The sequence below is a fragment of the Dermacentor albipictus genome, chromosome 2 (genome assembly GCF_038994185.2).
Source record: "Dermacentor albipictus isolate Rhodes 1998 colony chromosome 2, USDA_Dalb.pri_finalv2, whole genome shotgun sequence".
In the NCBI taxonomy this organism is placed as follows: domain Eukaryota; kingdom Metazoa; phylum Arthropoda; class Arachnida; order Ixodida; family Ixodidae; genus Dermacentor; species Dermacentor albipictus.
In genome coordinates, this window is record NC_091822.1 from 173,369,630 (window position 1) to 173,394,912 (window position 25,283).

Consider the following 25,283-nt stretch of genomic DNA (forward strand, 5'->3'; position numbering starts at 1 on the left):
TTGTAAATTTCATATTTATTGCATGTAGAGGCCCTGCAATGCTCCCAAGAAAGCCTGTTGGGTGGCACCAATAGTAGCATCATGATGTGGCGATTTCGTGCGACAGACGTGATGTCAAAAAGTGGCACTTTGATCATTGGTTAAAAATGTAGTGTGTGATTTATGTTTGTACAATATCGCGAGTACTGAGAAAGAAACGACAGCATTAGGTTTTACAACCATTTTAAGTATATTGCCTGATTATCAACACGCCATGGTGGCTGTGGCATTGCGCTACTAAGCCTGAGGGCACAGTATCGAATCCTGGCTGCGGCGGCTGCATTGTGATGGGGGAGAAATGCAAAAACGTCCATGTACTGTGGCATTGGGTGCACATTGAAAAACTCCAGGTGGTCATAATTAATCTAGAGCCCTTCATTACGGCGTGCCTCGTAACCAAATCATGGTTTTGGCACGTAAAACTCCAGAATTCATTTTTCCTTTTGCCTAATGATCACGCAGCCACAAGCAAGGTGTTGCAACCATGAGAATGACGCATCAACATGCCGGGCACATGATGCAGATGCGGGCGCCTTGCAGAAGCTGTTGCCGTTATAGCAGTGACAGCATGGCCTTCGAGATCATACTGCACGCTGCAGCCATTGGCACCACCCTATGATGTCATGGGATGTCAGGCTTAGAGAGTGAAATCTGGCAGTTAGAACCATGAAAATTTGAGTTGAAGGCAACTCTCACTCTGGTTGTATTTTGAAATTTCTCTGATCGGCAACTTGGGTTTGGTTGCGGTGATCATCATAATGCTTACGATATGGTGGCCTCAAAGAAGTGTTGCAGGTCCCCTTTAATGTTGTTTCATATATATTTGGAAAAAAATAAAAACAGTATAGCAGTGAACTTTAGCCCAGCGAAAATGCATAAAAAGGCTATGAACCTTAACATAATGTTGTTAATTTTATGTTGTGAATAAAGCTGACAATATTTCAGTTTGAAGGGGCACTCAAGAAAAATAAACTGTGTTGATAGAATATGCTTCTGGAATTTCACCCAAGGCAGTAAGTAGTACATATTAGCAGGAGTGGACACATTGTGAGCCACTGTCAAATCTCTGTCAGACTCTTTGCGATGTCATAAATTTTGGCGTTGCTTGGGAAATAGTTTTTTGTTCATTCAAAAAAAGAAAACCAGAGAAAGAGAAAGGATTATATTGTATTTCAATGTAACTGCACAATCTACTGTGTACGTTTTGTTGATTTTTTATTCCTACTGCATAAAAACAGCCAAAACACGCGACTGTATGGTCCTGAAAATTCATGTTTACACTGCTACGGCGATGCAACTTAGATGCATTTCAAAAAGGAAATGATTGTGCCTTCATTTCCTCGACTAATGACAAAGCATATTCCATTGAAGGACTGCAAACAAGAGTTTTTGTAGAACCATTAATCCGAATAGTAAATTGATTGTCTAAATTGAAGCCTCTGGTTCTATGGCAATTTATTGACTAACGTGTACTTTTATGCCTTGTTTCCTTCAATGCTGTTATCTATTAGTCATTTAGGACAAGACATTTACAATGGACATTTTCTTAAAGAGTAAACGTGTTGTATTATAACGCAAGAGTGCTTGCTTAACGATGTACGCACCATGCGCATGGTGTAACAGCAAGACGCGTCGCAGCAAAAGAGCAACGCGAGATGATTCTAAAAGAATTTTTATTTGTGGCACATTTCCAGAGCAAGAATACCATCGTTGTGCAAGTCCCGTGTAGTCACAATCAAAAGTTGCCTCGAGATTTCCAAGGGGGAATGACAAAAAAATAAATATAACGGCCCCTGCGTAAAAACTAATGCATTGCAATGTGAACCTCCAGGCAGTTATCTAAAGGGCATGCTTAGTAGTAGCACTACAACCTGCACAGGTGCACGCAGGCAAGTTTAATTATGCATTGTGGCGCCGTTATCTTGGGCTATTGAAATTTTCTAACCACTTCACTGCATGCAGGGCGACTATGGCAAGTCTAAATACAGCTAAAGACTGGCCGAGATGCATCACGCACTGCGTTAGTACACCTACACTGATAACCATGTGTAAAAACCAACTATTTGTATTAGCAGGTAAGCGTGTTCAATACAGCAGCATTGTCAGCCGAAAGTGAAACAGTCTGCTTTTAAGGTTCTTTTCCAGCAAAGTTGGCTGGCAAATTTTCTGACATGCCTGTAGGTAAATGGCACACAGATAAAGTCTAAATCATAGCAGAAATGAGACCAGTGAAGCTGCAAGGGTTATAAGTTTTCATAGCTGTAAATACAAGAAAAGGTTTATGGCAGGCATGTACTACTGGGCCAGAATGAAATGTGAACAAGTAAAGCAATGCTCACGCAATTTCTTTTTTGATGCCAAGTTTTGTGGCTGCAAATTGTTTAAATGGCTGAATATGCAGTGAACAGACATTGTATTTGCAAGTGATTATGTCAAGTAGCAATAAGTATTCCAAGACTGTACTATGACGATTCTCCTGCTTAGATTCAATTATCATCTGTTGCACAGAGTGGCTGACCTTCGCGATAGCGGTGCTGTGACAGCACGTAAGCCACTGGCGAAGGGTAAAAAAGAATGGAAAATGAAAGAATGTTTACGAAATATGGCCTTCATGCTTTTTCATCCCACTGATGTTGTTTTCTGACTTAGTAATGCTTTCAGTTGCAGGCATAGCGCAAGGAGCTGGGTTTACAGGAACAGGCTCATGAAATGGTAAGGTGGAACCTACAGTCCTGGGATGGTATAATGAAGCGATTCCTTTTGCTCGATTCTATTCCTATTATCCACTGCTCACGATTGGCTGATCCTGGTGATAACGCAGGTGGACTGCCATTTGGACCGCTGACGAAAAACACAAAGGAAAAGAATTGGAATAGAATTGTTACATTATCCTGGCCCTGTGCTCTTTCACCACTGCATCAATAGCTGTGAAAATTTTGAGATGAACATCACTCTATTGATTCAGCATTGCATACACCGAAGACAAACATTCGGGTGTCAATCGTGGGCTACCAAGACCATCTACATGATGGTGCGCTCACCCTATGTTTGTAGAAAATGTGAAAATAATCTAGACAAAGGTAGGGTTCAAAGGGAAGCCTTAGCTGAGACTTAACATTTCAACAGGAGGATTTTCCTTTGTCAGGACCCGCTGTGGTTTCTTAGTGGCTATGGTGTTGGGGCTGCTAAGCATGACATCGCGGTATCAAATTCCGGCCACGGTGGTCGCATTTCCATACGGGTGAAATGCGAAAACAACCGTGTACTTTGATTTAGGTGCATGATAAAAAAACCGAGAGGGTCGTCGAATTTTTTGGAATCCTCTACTACGGCATGCCTCATAATCCAATCATGGTGCTGGCATGTAAAACCCCATAACTTAATTTTTTTTTTCCTTTGTCAGTGTCTCAGGTTGGGTTTATATATGGGCCCTTCTCCACTTTAGCCCTGCCAGTGAAAAGAAGCTGTTGCTTTGTAAATGACAGGGCCCCACATTGAAGCAGGCTCCGGATGGAGACTTCCCTTGTTCATGCATCATTTATAGAAGCATAATTAATAGGCACCTGTAGCATTCACTAGAGTCGCTTAACGCTTTTACTTTGGCACCTTTAAGCAGCAAGAGACATGAAAATTTCAAGTTGAAATGCTGAACAAAGCTAAAATAAAAGACCTGCATGTGCACTATGATGTGGCTTTGCTGATTGTAGCGGCTGATGGATGAAACTAAGCATTACTGTGCCAAATGTGCCGTAATGCGTGCAGTACACCAAGTGCAAGTTATGTTGTGCCCGAGTGTATACATAAAAAGTGCTTTAGCCCACACTATTTCCCGACATCATTGTGAAGATTCACGACATTTCCACAATTCAGTAAGGTGCAAAGCAGCAGCCTGCGTTCAGCGAGATTCAAAAGACATTGCAACAAACTATCGCTGATGTCAACTCTCGTAGCATTGACAGCATCCGCTTGCCCTATTCGTCATCAATCGCTCTCAATGCTTTTGCGTGATGGAACATCTCTCATTAACTCTGTAGTGGTCAGCATTTCATCAGTGTCACGCACACTGCTGCTCAGGAATATCCTTTATGGAGCTTTAGCCAATTGGTGTGCAGTGTACATGACATCACTGAATGTGACTGAGGATGTGGCTATGGCTTGAACTTGCAGTAAGCTTAGTCAAACTGGAGTGAATATTAATCTCATAGCCACATTGGAGCCCGAAAAGTTGCAATGGCTATGCTTCAGCATAGGCCTCCCAATACAGATGCATCATAAAGGCGGCTCGCATGTGGCCGTGCTCTAATGTGAGCACTGATGGGAAAAGGAGCAGTGCGCTGCCGCTACATTTAGAACACCAGTGAGAAAACGACACTTTCTGGTAACAAAAAGAAATGCATGCCCAATATTCATAAATGTGCAGCTATGTGGAAGTATGCAATACCAAAACAATGTATTTCACAGCTACTACTGTTATAGAAAGTGTGCTAGGTCTCTTAAGCACTGTTGAGTTCATGCTCCAGTATCCTCAGCTATCAGTGATTCTTAAAAATCTACAAAGCTGGAGTAAGCCTACAGGTTTAAAGCTGGCTACAAGTGTCTGGCAGCTTCCTGTCAATTTCTAGAAGGGCCACAAATGTTATTTTCTAAATCTGTTGAGAACTTCAGTGCGAATTGCTGTTTGCCTGGAAGACTGCATGGGTGCAATATCTGGTATTCCCCCATAAAAGTGCAACAAGTTTGCTAAAATCAAACAATACTGCCTGTGGATACATGGCTTCTTTTTCTCTTTTTTTGCTGTAGCAGAACCATTTTCCTTCTTTTAAAAAAACATCACGTTGTTGGCTTGCGTTATCGCTAAGAAAGAAGAAAATACATCCTGTTGATCAAAAGAAAACCGACATCCTACATTTACAAGCCACGCACCATTTTGTTCCAGTGTATTCAGTGCTTCTACAGCTTTTACGTGAGGAGTAACAGTATATATGAAAGAACCAGAATGTTTTTCTTTCATTCATGATAGAGAAACTAGACGACATGTCGGTTCACACACACAGTTAACTGTCCAAGTTGTCCGAGTTAAGTGACTGAAGGAACTGGGAAATGGCAACTTGGAAGGATTCGGCAAATGACTGCATGAGACGTCTTCGCTCATCCTCAAGCAGAGATTTCTGTTGCGTTGACTGCCTGCGTAGAGCCTCCTGCACGGCTTGTGTTACCTCGTCCTTTGTAAGCGACTGGACAGCAGGGGTGGGGACGTCTGATCCTGGAACAATGTCTGTGCGACCAGAAAGACTTGAAATTCTCGAGCAAAGTCTGTCTAGAGAAGTTTCGATGCTGGACAGCCGGTCTTCAACACAGGATCCGCGAGGCGCATCAAGGCCGGTCGCCTTGGCGCTTGTGGTAGCTGCACCGCCCCCGATGTTCGCCTCGAATCTTTCGGCAAGAGACCTAGACGAATGCTCGAGGGCCATGAGCGATTCACGAACAACGTGCAACTCGTTCACGACGAGTTGAAAGTTGCGTTCGCTACGCGCTTCACGTTCGCGCAAGTCTCGCAGCTGGTTTTCAAGGTCGCGGACTCGGCTCTCGCTCGCGGACAAACGGCGCGTCAGCGCGGCGTTGGACTCTCGCAACGCGGCCGCGTCCACGGCATCGGGGCAATTGTCTCGGCCACAGGACGGTCGGCCGCTGCGGCAGATCGCTGAACTTCTTTGGACATTAGCAGCCATGCTGGCCAACGTGCCGGGCTGGTCGCTGCCGCCCCGGCGCGATGACGACCCGGCGTCGTGCGGTGAGCCGCGCAGAGTCGGGCGCACTTCGGCGATGTGCTCGCGCGCCGCAGGCGAAAGCGACGACGAAGCTTGCATGGTGTGTCTGAGTTCCGATTCCGCAGCCATGTCGGGAAGTGCGCCCCCAACTCGCTGGTGGGAGCTAGGTATGAAATTAAGAAGGTTGACATCGTCGCTTGGCGCACCTTCGCGAGCGTGAAGCGAAACGTCAGGTGGGTTCGCATTTCTAACGCGGGGGCCTGAGGGGTTGTCGCCTTGCCCTTCGCCGTGTTGGAGATTTCCTTCGCTTCCCATGCTGCCTGTCCCTCCTGGGCTCGTGCGGACTCTGATGAGATCGGGGAATGCAGCCCATGGAGACGGCGCTGGGTGTGCCGCCACGCCGCCGACGGCGCCTTCAAATTCCCCGGACTCGTTGTCGTCGCTGTCTGCCACATGCGGACTGCTTGCGGCGTCGTCAGAGTCTCGTCGTGACATTTCGTGCTTTTGCGCTTCTTTTTTTCGGGTACGGACGGAGAGGCCGCTTTAACACAGGGCCAGTAGCACGTCGGTGAAGTCGACTACGCAGTTTTGAACCCCAAAGTTGTTTCCACAACGTGCCCTGTTAGCGTTAATGCATCCGACGCGTACAAAGGGCTTGCGTAGGGAGCGTCGACCGAAGCTTCATTGACCGTCTTCACACGGAAATTTACAATGTATCTACTTATGTAGTACTGTACTACACTCGTGCCATTACATAACCACCGACGACGTCTTGCAGCACACACCGCTGTAAACGCACCCACCTTCCCTTCACTGCGCGAGGCTTCAGTAAACTTCAATGCAGAATTAATAAGGTTTTACACAAATTCACCACAAAGAACGCGAGTTCGTCTTCATTCAGTCAAAGCAGCTGGCATCACTTACTAATCAAACGACTGATATCTTTCAAAGCACCATTGGAGACGAACGAAAATTAAAAAAAATATTGCAGTTCCGATCGCAGCGCCTCCACACGGTTGCGGCTAGTGTATTTATTTACCTTTTATTTCTTTTACCACGCCGTTGCTGTTTTAACGGGTGCGCGAAGCCGGCAAGTTGGAAACTCGTGTTAATCCGAAATAGTGGAAAATGCGTGCAAGTTGACATATTTGCCTGTTGTGTTACGCAAACGTAAAACCCAGCATGGTTATGAGAGTCCCAGGTAAGTGGTTTCGTCTGTGCCATTCACCGGTTCCACTGTAGCCGGCTGTTGCTCGGCCAGACCACACGCGACTAAGCCTAACGTTGAAGAGCTATCATACTTCTGGGCTGGATGTCTAGCCGATAGTTCACCTCTAAAAAAAATTTAGAAATGTGCGTGAAGTTACGCCGTTTCGCTCTGAAAAGACGAATACTTGTTGCCAACCGCGTAGCACTTTTACTAAAGTTTAGTTTCGCCTCTAGATTACGGAGCCTTTCACTTGTTCTTCCCAAGCATGATTGATTTCTCCCTTGGCTACACAAATTCTGCGGCGCGAACAATCACGTCCGTGATACCTTATTCTGAGCCGCAATACAGCACGCTTACCACTACAACGCTCTCGCGGTAAGCGAGGTGTGTCACCTGCGTCGGACCCCTTCTCTGCTGTCATTCATCCGCGTTTGAAACGTTCGATTAGCAAGCGTCGTGGTTAAAGCCACTCGGCCGTTAAATACCATTGGAAAGTTCGGTTCCGCGCTTGGTGTGTCTTTGAGATCCGGTTTCTGTTCTCTCGAAGCGGTGAGAATGGCGCGCGAATGCTTTATTTTATTTTTTCGTTGCATCTCTGCGAGTCGAATTCGTGAGTCGCTGTACGCTGTCTCAACATTCTCATGACATGTGACTGCACAAAACATTTCATTTCCACTTCTGACTGCTTTGAGCACCAAGAGTAATGACTGGCATTCGTTTTCGCAATTCGTTAGTTACGCCATAACCGCCGTGTTCATCGGCATGTTTCATTACGTACTACCTGTATGGGGAACCGCCAGATTTTTTTTTCTCAGTTACTTCCTGACCTCGCTGCCCAAGTTATTTTTGATCGCCGAGAGCCTCATCCAAGACCACACTGGGCGCGTCCGCAAAACTCCACTTTGAAGTAATCTTCAAAAAAGTGTCTAAGGGAGCGAAAAGCGGCCGACAAGAAATAACACGCAAATGAAAGACCTGCATTTTGAGTGGTGCATAGGCTGAGGCGACAGATGTGCATCGTCGAGATGAAGAGGGCCAGATAAATATAGCTGCGTCCTCCCCTTTTCCCCCTGCCAAAGTGCGGCAAAGATAACACTTTTGACAGATTGCACCTCACATATGCACCACGACTGGGCGGCAGGAACAAAATCTAGGTTATTTGCGTGTCCTCAAGTGAAGCCGTTGGTAAGTTGCGCCACACTTGCTAGCGGCATGTGGCCGTGTGCCACCCACGTCATGTTGCGGCCCCTGCTGTGGTGCTTAGGGCGTTAGAAGTGTAGTGCCAGTCGTCTGGTAGCAGTAACATTTCTTAAGCCACATTACTTAAGTACTGCTTGTGTAAGTCACGCCAACCATTGGACAAAGCGGAGTGTGCATCTAGGGTTGCTTCTGTTTGTGCTTCTTTCATTGACTGCCATCATTTGCTGTTTAAGCCAAATGTAAGTGCGACAGTTTCTGTTTCTTTTCTCGACAACACAGCTTTGGACGTAAGTGGGACAGTTTTTGTTTCTGGATGATGTAGCTTTTGTCGTGACGATGCAGCTTTTATTGTAAATAAAGCAATTTCTGTTTCTTTCCTTGACAGATTTGCAGGACATTTTTTGTTTCTTGGTGGAATATTCAAACAAGTATTGAATACTTTTTGAATAATGGACAGCCATTTTCATCATTAGTACGAGGACAAATCAGAAAGCTTTCGTCCCCCCCTTTTTTTTTTTAAGCCACATTACGGCTGTAAATGCGAAGGCAACATATCCATTCCCAGTAGTGGTCCTTTCTTGGACCTGCCTGGCCTTGTCTGCCGGTAGCTCCGTGGCATGGTGCAGCTGTCAGTTGTGCTTCACACGTCGAAGGCGTACGAGCAACAAAGTCTAATTCGTTTTCTGTGTAGCAAGGGACGAACGCCCATCAAAATCCACAGGGAAATACAGCATACGTGTGGGGAAAGATGTCTCCCTGAGTAAGTTCCTAGCAGGACAGTGATTCACGTGCAACCATGAAGCCAAGACAGCAGTCCGACGGCGGTTCCACAGTCAGCCAAATGAATTCTACGAGTACCGCACGGGCATCTCAAATTTAGTGCTTCGATGGCACAAACGTCTGGACTGGTTTGGGGACTATGTAAAAGAATAGTGTAAGGTACGTAAATAGTACGTATATTTGTAATTACCTGTATGTTTCTTATTTTGGCTGATAAAAAATAGCGGCAAAGACTTTCTGATTCGTCCTCGTATAAACAGTTCTAGCAAGTTCTTGTCATTACATTGCCCATTTTGTAGCGAGGTATATTAAACGCACAGATGGACCGGTAGGTACAAAAAGGCAATTTGTTCCCTTGTGCAGGACTCTTCAGAGCTTATAGGGTCATGCATTATTGCAAGTTTAACAAGGTAGTCTTGCGGGCCACTTAGCGTATATGCATACATTCGAGACTATATAGGAGTTATCTGTGGTAACGGCAGAGCACAAAAACTTTTTTGTTAGTCAATATGGTCAGAGTTCATGAAGCTGCCACTACATTTGACCATTTCATGTATTCGAAGGCGATTTGAAAAAATATTCGTATCTTGTGAATAGTGATTGTTCTGTTCAAAGATGGAATTAGAACAGGACAGTGTTCAATTTGTTATTAGAAAGTTTCAAATATCCACATTCCCCAACATTTCAGCACAAACACAGGATAGTACTAATGCAACAATTTGTTAAATACGTTTTCCAAGTTGAGCTTAACAGAATACGTTATCAGAATAAGTTAGGGGGTGAATATGAAGCAAATAAGATTGTTTTGAAATGAATTGTTGCATTATATTTGCTTAGACCTCTTCGCATGTCCCTCAATGGTGGTGTTCATCGTGTGGTTTTGAATTATTCAGGTTCTGATAGATAAATTTCATTAGCATTATTTTAAAGCACCTTAGTGGATAGTGCCATGAAGTATGTTATTTCTACCTTCCTGCTACGTCTATTCTCAGCTTGTAAAATACGTGGTTCATGCTAATGAACCATGGAATCGTGGAGTATTTTATTGCTTTATAAAAGTAATATTCTTCTTACGGTGTATTTTTACTACTTTTATACCACCAGCCATGTTTTACTATTATCTGCAGCAGGTTGAGCAATTTTTTTCTATACTATCTTTAAAAACCAAGGTCTTGGGCAGGGTTACTATGTTATTAAGCACTTTTCTATGTTACTATGTTACCAGTTTAGTTTCTGCCACGTACGTCCACTTTATGTGCTTTTATGTTCAAGTTCTTCTGTTGGTGTAATACTAAGTGCAATACAATCATCTGCTATGTTATAGCTTCTGGTTTATTGTTAAAGGTTCATTTTAATAACCAAATTTTGCTGTAGCCCAACTCACAACAAACAATGTAGCTTGGAACTGCAGTCAATTTTCAGTGAATTGATATACTATACTTGTTAGAACTTTTTTTTTTATCAACTCTATTCGAATCTCCCAGAACAGCAGCATTTTATTTCAAAAACTTAGCTTAATTTGACGGTGAGATCACCTGCATAACTCTGCATCATCCAAGGATGTGAAACTATGAAAAGTTTGACTGCATAAACTCATGTTATTTTTCAAAAATATTTATTAATTGGAATTGTCTAAGTGCTGGGTATGGCTTATTCAGCAACCTCCTGGTATTAGCCGAAGAGAGTAAATTGCTACTGAATACTCACAAAAAGTTCGATTATGATTACTGCCCTGTTTGCCTTTGGACTGCAGGAGCACATGCTCATAAAGCTAAAGAGCACTGAGGCATGAAGCTTCCATGGCATGCTGCAACACTTTGAAACCAGTCTTCGTTTTCATGGTGTACAAAGTGTATACATAGTTCAGGAGAACATTCATTTGGGCTAGATGGTGCATACTTCTGCGTTCTCCCCTCTTGTGTTCGTCTTAGTTGGCGCTGTTCCTTCCTAATTAAAGTGTATACAGCTGCAGTAAAAATCAGTAGGGAGTGAGTCCCCCTCAGCAGTCTGTCAACGAACTTGCCTTATGGCTAGATATAGCCTTAGCAACTAGTTTGTTCCCTTAGATATAAGTGAAAGAAAAAAGGAAATCTGAGCGAAGACATTATTCTATGTATAGCAAGCTTAAAGCCAGTTTAAAATAATTGAACTAGGTGTTTCACATGTGAAGTTCGTACGCTGAATTTAGAAGAAAAGTCTTTTAGTTAAACTGCGAAAAAGCTGACTGTCAGTTGGCTCAGTTGAAATTGGTTTTGATCATCATTTTTGAAGTCGGCATTTTGGTATCACTTGTGTAACTCCTTCTTCATTTATTTCAATGTGGCCTTACAAGCCTGTTACGCATTCACTGGTTTGGGCTTTCCTCGCATTTCTAGCCGGCTTTTACATTGTTGCCACCAAGTGCTGGATTTGTCCTCTCACTTGCATTGCGTTCCTGCATGTCTGCAGCCTTCCCACGGCCTGCGCGGCCCCCGCGCCCAATGTTTCGAGGAGTGATGCCTCCGCCACCGCCACCACCACCACCCCCTGGTGGACCCTACGGCCAGTTCCCACCAGGGCCACCATGCTTCTCTCCTGGGGGTAGGCCGCCCATGCCTCCTGGGGGACCAGGTGCCTTTCGTGGTGCCGACCACATGAGGCCCATGAGACCCCCCCTGCGGGTGTTTGGGCCCCCTCCTCCTCCTCCTCCGCCGCCACACTTCATGCGAGGTCCCGGTGCCATGCGCTCTCGCCCACTCTTCCGGCCGCCTAAGTTCAGCCCATACCCAGTCGGGGTCAAGGTCAAGAAGGAGGAGCCTCTCAGTCCTAGCAAAACCAATGCTGCCAACAGCACGACAAACATCACTCAGAAATCGGTCTCTGATGGCACGAATTCAACACCAGGTAAGCGCTGCAGTTGTGGCCTGCCCTTCTAGCATGTTGTACAGTTGTGAGAATATGAGATGGAACTCCAAATTTGTGTTAAGCAATGGTTACGCGTGATGTGCGAGTTCTGATTTGACGTCTAATATTGTAGCGGTCACTTCATACAAGGATAAAATATACCTATCTATCGGCCATTGCCTCTAATGTAGCTGCTGTTGGTGTTTCATCTTACTCGTCTTTCCTCACTGTGAGGCACATGTCTTTGGCTCTTAGTCCATTTTTACATGCAGTGTGTCTCACTAATATGCTATCTTGCCCATTACGATATGTAACAAGTAACTTTTCTTTTGAATACTTAGTGTCATTGAACTTTCTTGTGTGGGACATCTCTTTTTAGCCCTTACTACTTTTTGAAGGCGATTTCGATCCTACCGTTAATATTGCTCGAAGAGGTACACAGAACACCTGGTTGCGGTAGTGTTTAACTGCGGTGTAACTAATTTGCCATAAATTAGCATCAATTACATCAGTGTAATATATCCACATGTATAAAGCCAGAGGGCATCTGTCATAATGGCTCAGTGGCTATGGTATTGCAATGCAGAGCACAAGGTCACATGTTTGATTCCTGCTTGTGGTGGCCTTAAAGAGTATGAAGGTTTATAAACACAAGATACCCAAATTGAATAATAAAGGTATTCTCAAAAATCTGGATCTGGTGTTGTGGACATAATCATGATGTCGTGACAGAAAACAAGAAAACATTTGCTGACATCTCATAAGAATATGACTTGATATGATGTAATACCCCTGTCACACGGGAAGATTTAATGCCATTCGGTCTCTTGCGGTGCTACACAGTAAAATATAATGGCATTCTCAAATTATAGCAATGACGATCTGGAACAAAATTTGTGAAATTCAAATTTTGTGCCTATTAAACACCTTTAAGAACTTTTGCGAGTACTTTTAAAACGGACGAAAACATTTTGACGCCATTAATTCACAACTGAAAGCACTTCAATCAACACATTCGACCCAGTAATTCGGTTATGGAGTCTCAGTTCTTGACAGTGCAATAAATAGTTATGCTAGCTTTCAATATGACCATTTCAAAACGTGCGCCTAGAGCAGCACGGCTTCGAAAGTGAAAAAGGTTGCATATTTTCGTCACCGAAACCTGTTGTGGTGGTCTCGTGGTACCAGACTACCCACGCATACACTCACACTGTGGCCGTGGTGGCTGAAACTAAGTCCATACAATACTCGACAACACAATAGGGGAGAGAGTGTCTCCCTGCGTTTCCCCAAGAGAAGTGAACAAACGGAGGGTCAGTTTGGTAGCTTTCGGCAACAAGTCATTGTGTGAACTTCAACCACACACACACCTCCACCTCTGTTTTTGGTGACATGATAAGTAACATTTCTCACGCCCGAGGCCATGCTGTGCGTGACGAGCATTTTTGGGCAGGCCATACAGGAGGCGCTGTATTTATTTTATAATGCTCTCAAGTAATGGAGGCTTTGTAACGTAACTATGGAGTCAACAGCTACCAAAAAAATAAGCAAGAAAACAGGGAGGCCAAATTTTCATGTCACTATGTAAGCCTGTCAAACCCTGCCTGTAGCCCTACTTCAATGTGCCGGAATTACGCTATCATCAGTCCCGATAAGCATGCCTCGTTGCAGTTGTGGGTTTCACTGCTTTCCCAAAGCCAGCATCGCCGCAATACAGCAGTTGTACGCGGTGAAACCCACAAAATTGATGCCATGAGTAAACAAAGAGTGCCACAATTTTTTAACAGTGATGCTGTTTATGGCTAGGGTTCCGTGACATTTTTCATGCGTATAAGCAAGACTATCATCGTCAGCAATGGCTTGTGCCACTGCTCGCGCATTCGTTGTCGTCTTCTTCCATAGCTGGCTCCGATGCCGCTCATCACGCAAGAACCCATACTGCCCCTCCCCCTGAAAAGGCGCAGACGGCACTGGCCCACTGCCCGTCGGTGCGGGGATTTTGGTCTCAACTTCATTGTCTCAATATATTGTGAAACGAAAACCAAAATGTATATAATGAATGTATAACACGAATGAATGCGAATGTATAAAAATGTATGTGTCACGATGACCACCAATCAAGACAATAAATGTGTTCGTACTATTAATCAAAATTTTGTGTCACCTCTTTGTCATGTGCTACACAGCTTTACTGGTCATCCACCTTTGTAGAGTGCAATGGCTCATGACTTTTTTATTCTAAATTCCTTAGTTGTACAAGTCCAGGGAAAACACGGGGAAGGCGGGAGATGGAAATTCAAGACAGTGAGCAAAACGAGAACAAGGTGAAAGCCGAAGCCAGTTATCGACTAATGGACTTGTCTTTTTCAAGGAGATATATGCTTTCCTTGGCAGTTTAATAAAACCCCGTTAATTTGGATTTCACTGGATCAACAAAGATGCCCGAATTAACTGAATGTCGAACTATCGAGGGTATCAAGAAAACAACACACAAATGCATACTACATCAACACGCTTTTATTAACTGAATGAATCAGCAAACCTTGTTTCTATTTTGCACAAAAGCAGTGCAAAAGCCGCAATTCACATCTCATGACTGGTTAGCGCTCGCAGCAGCGAAGGCCTCGCGAAGGCCTCGCGACTTCCTTCACAGGGTGGCTGGGTGCATATCTTCATCTGAGACGCTTCTCACTAATGTGTGCACATCCCGATTACTCTTTTTGCCAGTGTCGCCAAGTTGCCTCCCTTCGCGATGTAGGTGGTGCTCTTCATCCTTGACAGCTTTGCACTGAGTGAAAACGAAACTACTGTTAGTCGCAACCATTGCAAACGAAATCGCGGCCGCTGTTGATGCGATTATGCACGGCAACCTTGCAGTTCTGAATGCGTGCGGCCGACGTGCGCAACTCAAAATGAAACTACTGTTTGCTGCAACCGCTGCGGATGAAACCACGTCGCTATCGACGTGGTCATGGATGGTGACTATGCAGTTTTGAAAGCATGGTGTATGAAGAACAGGTGCTCCGATAGAAGCACGGGAAGCACGTGACGTGTTTCACTAATGTTGGGCCGCCACAACACGCGTGTGCGACTAGGTGGCTGGTGCACTGGGGCTGAGACATTTCCTGGCCACCGTGCTGGGAGTGCGCTTTGCAGCCTGTTTTCAGAGTGTCTGCTGCTGTATTTAGCGACAAACCTTAAACCATCGTTTTATGTTACACAATCTTAAAATGTTGTTTCTAATTGCTGAAGCGGTTTGCTACTTTTTCTAAACAAAAGCATGTAGTGTATCTCTGTGTGGCAGTCACAGCTAGTCTTTTGCTGAATCCGCTAGCAACCTAATTTACTTTCGTTACTTCTGCTTAACCCTTTCGCTGTCGGACCTTTCTGGCCGTGACGCCCCCCCACTGTCGGCTTGGTTTCAGGGAACGAGCATAACAGGGAATAAACATAGCAATTTATTTTTGATTATGATTGGTATACAAACAACATAGTCACTGCAATATGCACATTTCAGTGTTCTGCAGCTGTTGTTAGTAAACATCATCATCAGCCTGACTATAACATCCGAATCTGACGATGCGGAACTCCCCTCTTCCTCGCATGAGTCTGTCCGAGTCCGAATCCGAGCTCGGCTCGTATTCTGAATCGGAATTGAGCCACCGCTCCAATGTGCAGACGAAGGTCCGCGCGCTCAGCCATCCGAAAGTAACCGCGCGCAGGGAGGATGCGCTTGCAGTCGTCGCACAACGTAGAGAAATGGGACGTTGCGTGATCAAGAAGACAGAGGGAGATGGAAAAAGGATAAAAGAAAGTTCGAAGGGCTTTACGTTTACTGCTGCAAGTCGGAAGCAAGAGAGCGAAAGCAGCAATCAAGTCACTCTTTTCGGAGAGGCAACGGCGCGGCGCGTGCCTCTGAACTTGACGCGCCGTAGCAGACACACCAACAGAATAAAAATAAAAACCTTCAAACCCGCGGAGATGGCAGAAGAACCCTTTAACCCATAACCACACGCGCACGACACATGATACAGCGAACGCGGAGCCACCGTTCACTCAGCAAAGAGAGAGGGGCGAGTGGCAGTCGTACCGTACTCTTCAATACGTGACTAACACAGGTCGAGGCGAAAATACGAACTTTTAGAAAGAGTCAACAGATGGAAGGGCCAGTTCAGGAGCGCCAGCTTTGCGCTCAGGCGCGAAATTTTGAACGCACGATAGAGAACGTACCGGTACGTCGGTGACACTGTGGGGGGGAAGCGCGAAGACGTACCGGTATGTCCGTAACAGCGAAAGGGTTAAAGAAACCATCGCTACTATTTGCCACAATGCGCAGCGTTCCCACTTTCATTTCATCCGAAGCAGGTTTCTGAGGAGGGCTGCATACGATTAGTTTCTGAATAAATACTAGCGCCTTCACCTAATAAAATAAGTTAACATTAATATATTTCACAGTTTATATTGAAAGAAAAAAGATGCACAGTGCATTTAGCATGCAGATTCTATGTAGAAGTTCCAAATTCCAGGAGCCACGAATTGAGAGACAGCTAATTCCTTATAAGCCATGCTGCCACAGTATCTCTGGTATTAACATGCACCCTCTTGAATGAATTATTCTAAATGTTGGCAAAATAAATTCGGGCTTTTTGGTCACCAACACCACACTCAGATTAAGATGCACACTCCAGCGGGTGACTCTGGCATTATTTATGTCCCCTTGTGCTTCTTTAACGTGCATCTTAAATTATTAGATTAGCCATATTTGTCATACTTCCTCTTCTGGAGATGCTGACGATAACAATTTTATTGTGCACTGCTTCATTACGGGGAAACAGTTAAAAAAAAAGCGAAACAAGAAAGACATTGCCTGGCCTGTCAGTCTTTCTTGCCTTATTTCTAAGCCTTACCAACAAGCTCAAGTTCAGACCTTTTTAAATTTTATTGTGCACTGCTGTCCGTGAACTTCTGGTTATGCCAGGTCGAAGTGCTTCTCACACCCGTAGTACTCTTCTGGTTGCAGGACTTAGTCTCCACGTTCTATAGAATCCTATGAACCATGCAGTCTGCTCTTTTCACTGAACATGAAAACTCGGTCTTTGCACATGCAAGACCTGCTGTTGCAGTTTGGTGCGAATCACATCTTGCCTACATTCCGTGTCCACCAGACGTCACAGCTCAAGATGCAGACAGCCCTTCCCTCTCTTGCGATTGAAAATTTTTAAGCACTCACCCAGAACGACGATAAAAAATTGCTTAATTTTGAAGCGACCATTGCTAAACTAAGACCTTATCATCTACCCGCAGTGCTCGTCGCTGACCGCTTCCAAGGATTGACACAGGTTGTTCGCTAGAGCTCATGGTGCGACCAAACGGTTGGAGTCATTATTGCCTCTTACGGCGCCTGGGGGATCTGAATGATTATAGTGAAGGGCAGGAACAGTGAAGAAACATTTTAATTTCTTTCAACACGCTTTGCGTACAGTTACAATTGCTTATACATTCAAATTTCTCGCTTGCTCAGCCTCTTAATGTGTGATGCCATGCAGTGGTGCAGACGTGAAACACCACCAATAGTGTGACGCGTTTCTCACCAGCGGCCCCAACGTCGTCGGAGCACCTGTTCATCTTACAACATTGTTGGAAGACATGCGGCCGACGTGCACACTGAGTCAAAGTGAAACTACTGTTTGCTGCAAACGCCGTGCACGAAACCGTGGCCGCTATCGACGCAGTCATGTATGGCAACTATGCAGTCGTGAAGGCATGCAGCAAATGCGGTGCAAAGCCTGGCGGTAAATAAAAAGGCACAAATAGGCATGGCACGTTCTGGCGTTGCTGTCATTCATATGCGATTCAGGTGTGAAGTCCACCGCTTCGTTTTGGTGGATGCTAACGCTGTTTTTGCTCTTTCGCATCGCACATTTACGGCGCTCCGCACTTGCCGAGCTTCGAGAGTTAATCCGAATCAACCGATGTGCAGCCAAATACGTCCATAATAATGAGTTTCATTGCATTAAATAATGCATACGCCTGCCGGGACCAGAGGACGAGTACATGCTATCCGATTTTCCAAATGAACGTGGGTCAAATGAAAGAAGTTTTACTGTATGTAGGTACGGTTCTTCTAAAGGAGAGAGGGGGTAATGCGGGTGGGCGAGGCAACGAACGAGGGTGTGTTAGCGGTGAGAGTGTAAAATTGAAAAGAAAGGTGTGCTCTTCAACGTCGTTCAAGGAATGTGAGGTAGTGTCGTGTGTCAGCAGGTTGACATGTCACTGTAGGTTCCTTTTTTTTTGTGTGTGTGTAAGGGGCCTGAATATGGGAGGGGGGATCTGCTCTGCTCTGTTGGAAGTCAGTGAACTATCGTCTCTCTGAAAAGAGAGAATAAAAGTAGTGGCAGAAACTGGTGCTCGTGGGAAAAAAATTAATTGATGTATAAATGAATAGAATGAAAAAAGGAAGAGAAAGAAATCACAAAAGAACACTAAGCAACCCGATTAGAAATAAAAATAACTAGGTGCTGTTGTCTATAGTTTGAAATTTAGCATAGCAAATAGATTCTAAAGCTCCCTTTGAAACATGACTATTTGTTGCAATGTGTTGAACTTGTGGATGAGGTACGATTCTCTGCATTTTCTGTTTCGTGCAGAACGAGAATTTGACTGTAGGATGTAGAGTTTAAGTTCATCAAAGTTATGACCTGGTTGTTGTTGAAATGCTTGGCGACGGCTTTGGGAAGCTTTTTAGCTGTGTCCACGCAATGTCCGTTTAACCTGACGTTCATTAATTGTCCCATTTCGCTGATATATTGTTTCTTACAATTCAATTGTGCAAGCCAATTCATTGTAGGGGTTTTCGTTGTAAGGCATTTACAATACATACTAAAGATGGGAATTCAGCTGGAACATTGTCAATCTTTCATTGTACAGGTCATTTCCTAGTAGAGGCTTTCATTGTAAGAGGCATTCAACTGTATTATACCCAAGTCGGACAGGCAAACTTAGTGATTCTTCAAGTGAGTGCACCTCGGCTCACAGAGTGTCATCTTGGAGGCATGGGGCCGAACGGCAAAACGAAGTGTCATTCGGGATTTATGACAGTGATGATTTAGAATTGTAGAGCATGATATGTCGTAACCAGTCTCATAATATCTGAAATCATACTCACACACAAAAAAAGTCTTAGAATTAGTGCCAACTCTGGTGTGAGCATTTATTTATATATTCTCTCGAGGCTACACACTTTAGCACAGTGAAGTGAGTTTATCGAACACAATTCGTGGGCAAGTGCACTTTACAGAAAGTGTCACTAGACTGTTCCATCTGACAGCCTGTGAGCTACATTAAAGGCGAAGTTCACTCGCTCGGAGTGTCACTAAACTCGTCCGTCTGACTGGGGTGTTAGTCACGCTAGCATGCTCGGTTTTGTGCATTGTAAAGGAGAGAAGCAGACAAGAGGCCTTCCCTGTGATCGCCTGCTTTACTCTGCTTTGACCTCTATTCTTTTCGCACCCACAGTCCGCGAGCTCGAGCCCTAGTGCCTCTTTGTGTTCATAAGAATCATTACACACGGCCACGCTGCTGAAGATGGTTCTAGTGGTTGTGAGGATGCACAGGTGGGGAAAAACCACAGTCGACAAGACTGGGAAATGGAATTCGTCGTCATTGAGCCGTGCAGTGCATGCGTAACCAGCTTCTCTGGCAGGCAGCACTGGGTGCTGCACTCTGGTCGCTGGTCTCAGAGATGATTAGCTTGTAGCTATTAGGAAAGTCCAGCAGGAGATCTTTGATGCTGAATCATTTGTAGCATTCAATGTGGTTGGTTGCATGCATTGAAGTCGGTTGCAACACGTCAGAGTTGTCTATGACGTGGCTCCTTCAATGAGGAAGTGAGCATCCGTGCTAGTGCGGTACTAGTGCGGTAGAGTTTCCACTGACGGAACAAGGCGGCTTAAGGTACTTGAAGCGGTAGATCTTGACGAAACGCCACGCGCCACCCCGCCAATATGCTCAATGCTCATTCCATCTGCAGGAGATGACTGGCCCTCGATGTCTGACTCGCACAGGTATTCAGTAATAGTGATCACAGCCATGTTGGCCTCTCTGGCTCCCTTCAGTGAGACATCGCTAAGCGAGGCATGAACATCTCCACATTCAACCAATGACTGCTGTGAAGTGTGGAGGTGTGGGTCTGATTGGTCCCAAAGTATCTCGTTCTTAGGATCCTTGGATATATTGGTGTAGTCCTGGAGTGTTATTGTTCCATTATCGGAGCTTAGTGATCTGTTGCCTGCAGTTGAGCTGTCGAAAGTTGAGGGCAGGATACTAGTTGATAGTTGGTTAGAAGCCGCAACCTTGAAATAAGTTGACAATCCCGTAAGGTCCACAGGGAAAGATGGGACGGTGCTTGCACTCTTGAACATCATTTCCAGTGGCCGTCATTCTATGCTGAACAGAGCTTTCGGAAATCCTGAGCCCAGAGGCCGCCTGGCTGTAGGTCACAGCGGTAGTGATGGTTTGTTAGGTGTTTTCGACAAGCTCAGATGGAGCCGACAGTGTCACCTGGTGAGCCGGTGCCTTTGTATGCTAAACTGATGGCAAGCCTGGAGGCCGCTCCGCGTTGCTGACTGCTGTGCATGGGAGGTTGTCTTGACCTGTGGTATTGAATGTTTGGTGCCAGTTACCAATGCAGAATTAGACCCACAGCGACAAAAGCAGGCTTGGCAGAGGGTCTACCACTCTGTCGGAGTGCTAGAGGGCACACCTGCTTCAGCATCGAAGCGGTAACTCTCAGGAGCACCGTGCGCTGAATTGCGCTAGTCAAACTCGCTGTTGGCAAAAGGAAGCTGGCCGAAAGCAGCTGTAAGAGCTGCACACCATTTAGACCTGGACATCTGCTTGATACCTTCGTAGTTGTGCCATGCTTTGGTGGCACTGCAAGGTCATTCTGCTGCAACCAGCCATCTTTCTTGGTCTGACCAAGCATGACGATCAACCAATGCTTTGATAGCGTGAACCCAAAGGATGGCATTGTCTTGAAAGCCGCGAAATGCTGGTGTTTCCATGAAAGCCTGCTTCTGAAAGTTGCAGTGCCACACCTCCGCCAAGCTGCCTGTCGAGCTACCAGGGGAACCAGGGCAGCTGGGCAGGCAGCTGCCCTAGTTGAGAGGGTGCGCTGTCCATGCGCAGTGCGGTCGTTGTGGTAGTCATGGCAGTCAGCTCTACCACCAAGGAAGTATCAACAGCACACCTTGGGGGCTTGGAGGTCGAAGGATATCCTTGACAAGGGAAGCATGGACAACGTTCCCAGGCAGGATGGGTCGAAGACGGAGGGTCTGAAGTGCTGTTTCAGTGCGAGCTCAAAGTACGACACAACCTTAATGGGGGGGGATGCGAAGGCACTTATTATAACCTGGAAGCTGTTGTGTCATCTTGATGATGGCTTGGAAAAAATTATTGGTAGTGTCCTGCCCTAGAGCCTCTGAGGAGGCTTTGACACTGTCCCTGGATGGTACGGTGGCTACTTGCGACGGTGGTAGGGTAGCGGGCTCCATAAACGAAGAAGTGTGTACGGCACTACTTGGCAGTAGGGACCCAGAACACCACAGAACCACAAGGTCGCACTTAACGCTGGAATGCCTTGTGGTAGGTTTGTTGTAGACTGTGCCATTGTAAAGGAGAGAAGCAGACAAGAGGCCATCACCAAGATTGCCTGCTTTACTCTGCTTCTTCCTCTTCTCTTATCGCGCTTTCAGTCCGAGCACCCGAGCCCAAGTGCCTCTTTGTCTTCTTGAGAATCATTACAGCATGTATAAATTGTGCCGTTGTACACATTGTACATTGTACAGGTGCACCGGGCAACAAGTGCTGGAAAGAAAACAATAGCTTACAAATCGTGGAAAATACTCGTTTCTTTTTTTTCTCTGTGCACATAGCCACGTACCTTAGTAACTTCGTCATCACCATATGTGATCATGTTGATCGTGACCACAGTGGTTGCAGCGAGCAGCAGCTTTGTTTTGGCCCACTGCAGTGCGGGCACAATGCCGCAAACACTGCGGAAGCTGTTGAGGATGAAGAGCAGTTCTATCGTGGCCCCGCTTCAACCTGCTGGCTACATCGTGATGGACAAACTATGTTGCTGAACAGTTCACTGCTGAAACAATAAGGATGTGCACTTGCTCGTTTTTGAAAAGCATGTCTTGAATAAAGACGTGGGTCTTGCACCGCGATCACACTGTGAAGGAAGTTGAGGCCTTTGCTGCTCTGAGTGCTAATCAGTCACAAAATGACAACAGTTGCAGTGTCCACACTGCTTTTTTGCAAAATAGAGACAAGATTTGCTGATTCATTTAAGTAAATTAAAGCTTGTTGATGTAGTAAGCATTTATATTCAAGGGTAAACCGGTCACCGACCAAAAACACTAAAAAAAGAAAAAGAAACAAAGACGTTGCGGCTCCCATACGGGGGGATCTTTGTTCACAATCTGTGAGTGATCCCGACAACACAAGCTTTTGTCGAACTCTTGATTTCCTTAGTAAGCATTTCTTTATTGTTCTCTTGATACCCTCGTTAATTCAACATTCAGTTACTATAGGCATTTATTTTCAGTATCGTGAAATCCAAATTCATTAGGTTTTACTGTATTACATATTATGTACTTGGGCTGTTGTACAGTAAACATTCTTTAAACTTGCTGAGTTCAGTATTTAGCTTTTTAACGATACACTGTGGTCCTCCTTCGCCGATAAAAATTTAAATAAGCTAGAGCAGATGTTCCGAAAATCCACTGTCATAGCAAGCTTGCATGGGAACTTCAAAATGTGATCGTCATCCTTCCTTTGTTTTTGCGTTTTTTCTGGCTTACTAAGCCTCTCAACATGGGGAGAGAGCTCTGCTGCTTATTTTTTTCTTTTTTTTCTTCAGAAAGGTCATTCAGCAGTTGTGGTCAAATTATTTTTCAGTTTAGCGTCCTTTGGATAATCCCGGTGGCTCCATGGGAATGATTGCATATGGGCAGTTTTGCTTAGCCATTGTGTTTCACTACCTCTGCAGTGAACGACGGCACTTCCCAGATCACTGCAACAGCGAATGGCACTGTCACGACCTCATCTGCTACAGCCTCCGTCAAGATTGAAGCAACTGCAGCCACAACCACAAATGCAAACAGTGGCAGTGGTGCGAAAAACGGCCTGGCTGCAGCGATTGAGGCAGCCAAGCGGGACGGCATTCCAGTGGAGATGATCCAGGCGCTGTACTGCAAGCTGTGTGACGCCAAGCTCAATGGTAGCCTTCAGGCGACGGCCCACTACGTTGGCAAAAGCCACGCTAAGCGAGTCAAGCAGTACCAGCAGGGCCAGGGCCGCGTGGGGCAGCAGCGGCTTAATGCTGCTGCAGCAGCTGGCGGGGATGTCAGCAAGGGAGCAGCAACGGTGAGTGCCTTGAGCTGCCGCAGATGAGTTTAAACCTTTTGAGTGTTGTGCCCAAACATACCTATTAGTCTGACCGCCGACGCACACCCCTGGTCATGTGCAAGCAAGGTCGTGTCACACTTTCTGCATGCTCCCAGCCTTTTCTGAGATAACTTGCAAATGTGAAATAGTCGTAGATAGATTGTGCCATCTACTTGGAAGTTGGTTAAACTGAAATTTTATGGTAGGCCTTGTTTTTATGTGGCAGATGGCATGAAAAAGCTAAAAGAAATACTAAAGATAGGACTTCATTCATTCATTCATTCATTCATTCATTCATTCATTCATTCATTCATTCATTCATTCATTCATTCTTGGCAACTTACAGGCTCCTCATTAGAGCAATGTGTAGGGAGGGTTACATGGCTAATATACATGTGGTGGCAAATACAATAAGAAAACCCGATACATAATATGTATAGAGAAATGCATTGTAACACGACGAAGACACAAGGCATTGTAACACGGTGATAATACGACGACAACATGTTCTAATGTGCTAATGTGAAAAGCTGATTGTATACACAAAGCGTGCGGTCCAATTTTCTGCTATATTACTATCTGAAGTCGAACCTTGATATATCGAACACAGATGTATAGAATTATCGCTTATATCAAATGGGGTCAGATGTAAAAAGGATATATCGAACTCCGCTGCCAACTATGTGCCCTCTCGTGACAGGCGGTAGTCCTTTTCCGACTGCTACACACTAGGCTACACGTATGTATCCGCCATGCTGGAAACACCATTTGACCGTGTGTGCAATCATGATAGGCGGCAGGCTTTTCCGCAACAGGCTTCGAAGACAGTGGTGGCATGGTTAGCATTTCTGATTGCTACACGCTCGCATCGATCAAGCCAGAAGCATCATTTGGATGTAGTGGTGCACACAGGCGGCGGCGGTGGCTTGGCTCGTTCGACAGTGCAGCACATTTAATGCACTGACTCCTCCTTGATGCTGCTGCCAGGCCAGTTGTGGTTATCTTGGTATGGTCTGTGCTGCATACGATGTTGCAATTGTTGCACGTGTGAAGAAGCAAATGTCACTGACATTTGCCGTGAAATTGGCGGTTATCCAGATTGTCGAGAATGGAGAGAAAAAAGTCAATCATCGCCGAAGTTTTCGGCATGCTGCAGAGCACAAACATTTGACACCTGTGGGGACAAGTGCCATGACGGCAAGCAAGTGCAAGGCTGACATAACAGTTCTGCTGGCTGCCAGTATGGATGGTAGCACGCAGCTGCGGCCCTTTGTGATAGGGAAGTTTAAAACGCCTAAGTGCGTGCACAACTGCCCCTGTATTTTTGTGACATATGCCTGGAATCGGAAGTCATGGATGATTCGCAATAGCTCTGGAAAATAGCTGAAGGACTGGGACTCCCGAGCTGGCGAGTCAGGGCGGCAATGTGTGCCACATCCTTCATAACTGCACGGCACACCACACTGATGTCCCACTTAGCAGCATAGGAATGAAGTTTTTGCCACCAAGCACTACATCAAAACTCGAGCCATTGGACCAGGGCATCAGACGCATGTTCAAGTCAATCTACGAGCGATGGTTACTGGCAAGTGGTGTAATGAAGAGGCTGCTGAACACGATCCCACAAGCAAAGATGTTACCCTGCTCCCGACCTTGAGTGAGGCTGTGGCTGCCTTGGCCCTTGTACACCACTAGTGCAGGGTTACAGAAGGCAGTGAGTGGTTGGGCATGTGGTCGCCAATAAACAAGCAAGCTACGTTGCTGCAGTTCTTTAACCCAAGGCAATAAATTGTCTGTAAGGCGCTTTAAGTGAGTATTCATCGTGCAGGGAGTGATTTATTCATAACTTGCACAGGGCTTTGACATGTTTCTTACGCCATATATCGAATTCTGGTTATGTCGAACTATTTCGCGATCACTGTGCTGCTCTATATATTGAGGTTCAACTATAT

At 45.4% G+C, this 25,283-nt stretch overlaps 2 protein-coding genes across 3 annotated transcripts in view; one reads left to right on the forward strand and one right to left on the reverse strand.

Annotated features, from left to right (window-relative positions):
• Positions 1-1,695: 1,695 nt before the first annotated feature.
• Positions 1,696-6,754, reverse strand: LOC135900895 (uncharacterized). The gene has a single exon (XM_065430494.1). It carries the CDS (start codon positions 6,300-6,302, stop codon positions 5,094-5,096), a length of 1,209 nt encoding a protein of 402 aa, XP_065286566.1. The 5' UTR covers positions 6,303-6,754; the 3' UTR covers positions 1,696-5,093.
• Positions 6,755-6,852: 98 nt separating this feature from the next.
• The window catches only part of LOC135900894 (zinc finger protein 385D-like), a 42,584-nt gene continuing 24,153 nt past the window's right edge, over positions 6,853-25,283 (forward strand). For both annotated transcript variants that reach the window (XM_065430491.1, XM_065430493.1), the window contains exons 1-3: positions 6,853-7,008; positions 11,446-11,880; positions 22,934-23,310. In XM_065430491.1, the coding sequence (XP_065286563.1) occupies positions 6,990-7,008; positions 11,446-11,880; positions 22,934-23,310 (831 nt within the window). In that variant the 5' untranslated portion in view covers positions 6,853-6,989. The remainder of the gene's footprint in view (positions 7,009-11,445; positions 11,881-22,933; positions 23,311-25,283) is intronic.